The sequence below is a fragment of the Calonectris borealis genome, chromosome 22 (genome assembly GCF_964195595.1).
Source record: "Calonectris borealis chromosome 22, bCalBor7.hap1.2, whole genome shotgun sequence".
NCBI lineage: Eukaryota > Metazoa > Chordata > Aves > Procellariiformes > Procellariidae > Calonectris > Calonectris borealis.
Window position 1 is genome coordinate 1,469,968 of NC_134333.1, and position 5,780 is coordinate 1,475,747.

Here is a 5,780-nt window from a genome sequence, read left to right on the forward strand (position 1 = left end):
TTCAAATGACACAATCAGTTGAAGCAATGAGAGAATCAATATTCTTGATCAGGATAATCATGTCAGAAATTAGGGAGGCATTGCATATCAATCACATCAATGATGCAGAACATAACATAAATAACAAGTAGGATTGCTTATGCTGACCTATGCTGATTTTGCTATGTTAAAAGTCAGTGGAGCCACAACAAACATGAATACAAACCCCTCAGCCTCTTCATTTTAGAAGAACTAAATTTTGTAATCATAAAACGTTTCTTTCATAGTAACAAATAAATACAGGAAATGGCAGAGAGCCTTCTTATTTTTATTTTTTACTTTGATGGATAATGAAAATAATTAATCTTATGATTTTTTGGAAAGATTTTTGGAAAAGATTTGGAAGCATAATCTCAGAATAAAGAAGCAGAAGAACAGGCAACCAAGTATGTAAGTCAAATATTGTCCACAGATCACACAGTCAGGAGGCAGTATTTCTGCCTGCCTAATCATAATCCAAGTAATCTGCCTTCTTTATAAAAATTATCAATATGTGTACTTCCCAAAGGGGTTTCTAGAATTAGTTTCCTACAGGAGCCTGCAGAAAAGTCAACATTTTAGTCCTCATTCTTTAACCTCAAATATTTTATTTCTAGTCAGTGATTTTTTCAAGGCAGTCTGTACCTCTTTGTTCCTCAAAGTATAAATGAAAGGGTTCAGCAGTGGCGTTACAAGGGTGATCAGAAGGGACACCACTTTGTTCATATTTTGTGAGGCATGTCCTCTTGGCCTGATGTAAATGAATATGACCGACCCATAAAGCGTGATGACTACAGTCAGATGAGCAATGCAGGTGGAGAAAGCCTTCCGTCTCCCAGAAGTAGATGGGATCCTTAATATCGTCAAAATGATGGCGAAGTAGGAGATGACAGTCAAAAAGGAAGTGCTAAACAGAACCAATGTAGCAACAGTGAAAATAAGCCTTTCAAGGTAGTAAGTGTCAGTGCAAGCCAGCTTCAGCATTGGCCCAACGTCACAGTAGAAGTGATTGATGATATTGGAGCCACAGAATGGCAGTCTGAACACCAGAACAGTTTGCACAAAGACAATCAGAAAGCCACCCATCCAAGAGCCAAATGAGAGCTGAGCACACAGTTTTCCACTCATGATGGTGGTGTAGTGGAGAGGGTTGCGTATTGCTATGTATCGGTCAAAGGACATGGCTGTGAGGAGGAAAAGCTCAGTAGCACCAAGGAAAAAGTGGGAGAAGGCTTGGGCTTTGCACCCAGCTATGCTGATAGACTTCTTGACCTCCACAAGACTGGCTAAAAACTTGGGTGTAGTAGCCGAGACATAGATGATTCCCAGAAATGACAGATTTCCAAGGAAGAAATACATGGGTTTGTGGAGAGTGTTGTCATTCACCACTGTGGCGATGATGATGACATTCCCAGTGACAGTCAAAATGTAGATGACCAAGACTCCCACAAACAGCAAAACATGAACCCTTTGAAGGCTGGGGAAACCGAGAAGAATAAATTCAGTCACAAAAGTCTGGTTTTCCATCCTCTGCTTCCACTTTGTATATTTCTGCATTAATAAATATGGCAAGTAAAGGAGTGATCACAGGGGGTTTTTTATGCGAGTGAGTAGGAAAGTGGAAATACAGAGATATACATGTGTATGTGCATATAGGTATGTATACAAATATATATATGAGAGACATTTTCCATTTTTTTAACATTTATTTTAAAGAAACCAGGAGGTTTGAGATCCTTACAATAGTTTTACTGTTTCATTTCTCAGTTACTTTTTCAGTTGGAAAAGTGATCTCTCTTATACTGGAAGACTGTATAGAAGACTGAAGAATTTATGATCGACAGTGATATATACTGGTAATATTCCCTCTACCAGTTACATTTCTAAGGGTGGGAGCCATCACCCTAATTTATGTCCTCTAAAAGATGGATGTCTAGTCAAAATTAATCTAGGCTCCTACTTTGAAGCCCCGAGTACTGCCAAAAAGTGGTTAACCCCATCCGGACGTAGGCAACATGAACTACCTCTTACCATAGGCGTTTCTCCATCGGTTGTCCATAGCAGAACACAGGATAGCTGGATGGCAATAGTTATCCAAAAATGTATTGTTTAAACAGAGATGAAATGTATATCACCTTTTGTATATACAAAGCCTTCATAAGTCTGTCCTGGGCGTAGCTTTATGTAAGAATCCACTCTCTTTCCAACAAATTATTTCATGCTAAAAAATAGACTATGCAGAAAATATTTTAAGTCTCTGCTTTATGAAGATTTACGTCACCAGTTTTTTGTTACCTTGGTCTTTTTCATCCTCACAGGTTGTTGTCAAGCAGTCCTAAATGTAAGAAAAAGCATGAGAGTCACATCTTAAGCCTATTAATTGCTCATGCATTTAGTTTTACTACAAAAACAAACAAACAAACAAACAAATGTTCTGGCTGTCCTTTCATTCGTGCTTATCAAAATAAGCATTAAGTTGACTGGGGAGTAGAAATCATGATCTTCCCTTCCTAAGTACATTTTAAAAATCATTCAAGTTTCTGCCCCTCCCTGCTTTAGGATAGGAATACCTTACTAATACATTAATGTCAACACATCGTGTCTCTATTCACCATTATTTCTATCATGCAATCTAATTACACGTATGAGCAAACAGTCTAAATTTCTTGGACAGCAGATTTTTCTGAAATATTTTCTTTTTCTTGTCCTAAAACACTTAGAGTATAATACTCACATGCCTCGGTCTCTTTAGGGCCTGGATTACCTTCAGTAGCCACCAATGGTTCTCTGAATAATGAAAACACAAAAATGGAAGGAAGATATTCACATTTGTGAACAAGCCACCAATGTTAAAATCATCATCCCAAATAACAAATATCTTCTGAGGAGGGAAGGGAGATAAATACCTGTCAGCAATGTCTATACTCGGCATATAATTAAACCTCTCTATGTGGTGTTGTTAAGCAAGCTGAGTGGCTCCAGACCGAGGGAAGATATTCAGGTAGCTCCACTGCACATTCACAGGCATTTAATAAAGCCCATTGCTGTGCAAAGACTATTGGCTGGGAAGGAGCAATTAACTCAGCTCATCCAACATGAAATCTTCAGGGGAAAAATGGATCACTTCAAAGCCATGAGGGGTCTGCAGAACTTTAAAAAGCAGCCTAATTAATAAATCAGCATGCAAAGTATCTTAACTAGTAACAAAAATTAGAATCTTGTAAAGAGTCATGAAAAGAGCCCCAAATTCTCAGCTGAATCAGCTGTTGCAGAGTATGTCAGCTCTATGGATTCAATGAATATAAGGATCCATATTTTTTTTCCCTGCGTTTCTTTTCATTTTGGGTGGTATTGATGATCAAAATTTGTGAGCAAGTCTACACAGCCTCCTCTGGGTAAGATGCCTTGGGTAACAACTGCTGATAAGATAGTAGAGTGAGTGCAGAAGACTTGTGGGAACAGAATACCCAAACTTCTCCGTTCTGAGAACTCTTTCTGAAGTATACTGCCATACCATAATGGCAGCTTCATTCCTGAATTAACTTAATAAACTTTAGGCTGTTTTTATCACTAATGAAGCTCTCTGTCCCACATGCCTCTCTATCTCACCTTAATTCTCGCTAAGGAAGTCCTTTGACAAGGAAGGAGCACATCCACTTCATCTGAACGGGGGGGCATGGGTGACAGGCTCAGTAAATGTTCTGAAATTTGTTTGACACCAAAGTTGAAAGCTTCCACTGGGAGTTAAAAATTATATTCCTTCACTGCTAAGAGAAAGAAAATAATGAAGCTATTTTCACTGGGGACAAGTGGAGGTTGATGGGTGATTACGAACAGAGAACACAGCTGAGCAGCAGACAGATGGGCCAGGACGGTGTTTCGTGTACATAACTGCACAGATATGCAGAAACAAAGGAAGATAGCTGCATACAGACATATGCAAGGGAGGGGAGCATTAATGATATGATAAAGATTGAATCAGCCTTCAGGTGTTTATTAAGCAAACCACCCATGTTCATAACAAAAAGCAACAGCTTGTTTCGATTCAGCACAGAACTAGGGATTTTTGTTACAACAGAATGATCCTGGTTCAAACTGAAATAAGAGCTTTCATGCAGAAGTTTTTCTCGTTGTGGTTTTGCTCTAGCTCAGCTACAGCAGCTTCCATCCAAAGTTCCAAACATTTCCATCTGCAAGAACAGAATTCCAAAGAGTTTTGGCTCCTGCAAGTTTTTCCTTCCCACCCTCAACCCTGATCCCATTTAATTTTGTTGTCAAAGAGTTTCACAAACCATTGATGAGTTTTTTCTCAGATATTTGTCTCACTACCCTTGGGTCACATGCTTGAAATCCTTCTTCCTGTCCCAAACACCCAGGGTTTTAAAGCAGCCCCTTTTTCTTTCTTACACAGGAGAAAGCCCCCAGCTCTGACCACAGTCAGTCCACAGCAGAGAGACAGCCCTCAAAAACACCAACGGGGACTCAACATTTACCTCAGACCCAGACAAAGGGTTGGATGATGAACCCCTGCTCCTACCAGCTGCATTTATATTAAGGATGCTGCTTTTTCTCTCTTCTTATTATGCAAGGCGCATAAAGACAATCACAGCCTAACAGGCACTTTTTACAAGTACTGTTATCAGCACCAGGAGAGATGACCAGCTGATAGTTGGATTGCCAACAGAACACATAAGCACTCTGGGACGATTAATCAGCCTTTTTGTCCCTCCCTGTTGCTCCCACTAATGGTTTAGTTTCAACAGGTCTCAGACCGAAATAGATCTGTTATCAGCAATTTTCCCATCCGTGGAACATGTCAGTAAATCAAAGTGCGTGTGAGACAGCAGAACAGTGAAAAATGCAGCCTCCCCTTCCCACCTCAAGGACCTTTAGCAGCCCTGCGTTATCTGTATGCAAATGAGATATGTGCCCCTCCAGTACTTGGTACTCCTGAAAGTTCGACAGGCTAGACAGGGAGTTGGCGTTTGGCGAGACCCATCACCAGTTCGGTCTTCAGCTTTCTCTTGCTGCCAGCCAGCTCAGCGGGACATTGTCGTTACCTTGGGTATCAGGTTTTTTCAGGGCATCTCAGAAGTCCCTGGTCTCCTGGAAGGTGACCCTTGACCCATTTCTCTGGGCCCTTAAGGCATTCAGTTTTTCAACAAGAATATGATCTGAGATCTGTTTTGTCCTGTCTGAAGTGGAAACAAAAAGGCCCATGCATGAATTATCCCACTGGGTACTGGGATTGACAGCCTCCTGGGAACCACCTGCAGTGGACTGCATGCATCGTGGTGGATAATTTAAAAAGGTTCTGCCCTGAAAGTCTTAAAAGGAGGATCACGGTGAGCATGAATGATAATATCAGCACATCCTATTTGCAAGCAAATAACCTGAGGCCAGAAGAAAGTGTTACGCATCCCTGAGAAACATGCTGTTCACCACTGTCCATAAGCCTTCCAGCAATGAATCAGACCTTGCTCGCACTAAAAAGCCGGAGCTCCCGAGATATCTCCCTGCAGCCAGAGCTCCTTGCAGGTTCTGACTGCGGGCAGCAACACAAGCACGTACCTTTCCTTAGCGGAATAGGCTGGTTTTCAGAGAAAGGTGTTAAACACCCGGAAGACACAAATTTGCAAAGCGATGTGGTTGTTTTGCAAATGCTAAGGAAACAAGAACACTAAAGATTAATGACTGTAAAAAAACCCAAAACGAACCAAACAACCGAACAAAAAAAACCCAAAACAAACCGAAAAGAACAG

At 40.7% G+C, this 5,780-nt stretch overlaps 1 protein-coding gene across 1 annotated transcript; it reads right to left on the bottom strand.

Annotated features, from left to right (window-relative positions):
• Nucleotides 1–559: 559 nt before the first annotated feature.
• Nucleotides 560–1,545, bottom strand: LOC142092064 (olfactory receptor 6X1-like). The gene has a single exon (XM_075171801.1). The coding sequence runs from the start codon at nt 1,543–1,545 to the stop codon at nt 604–606; it is 942 nt and encodes a 313-aa protein (XP_075027902.1). The 3' UTR covers nt 560–603.
• Between the last annotated feature and the right edge of the window lie 4,235 nt (nt 1,546–5,780).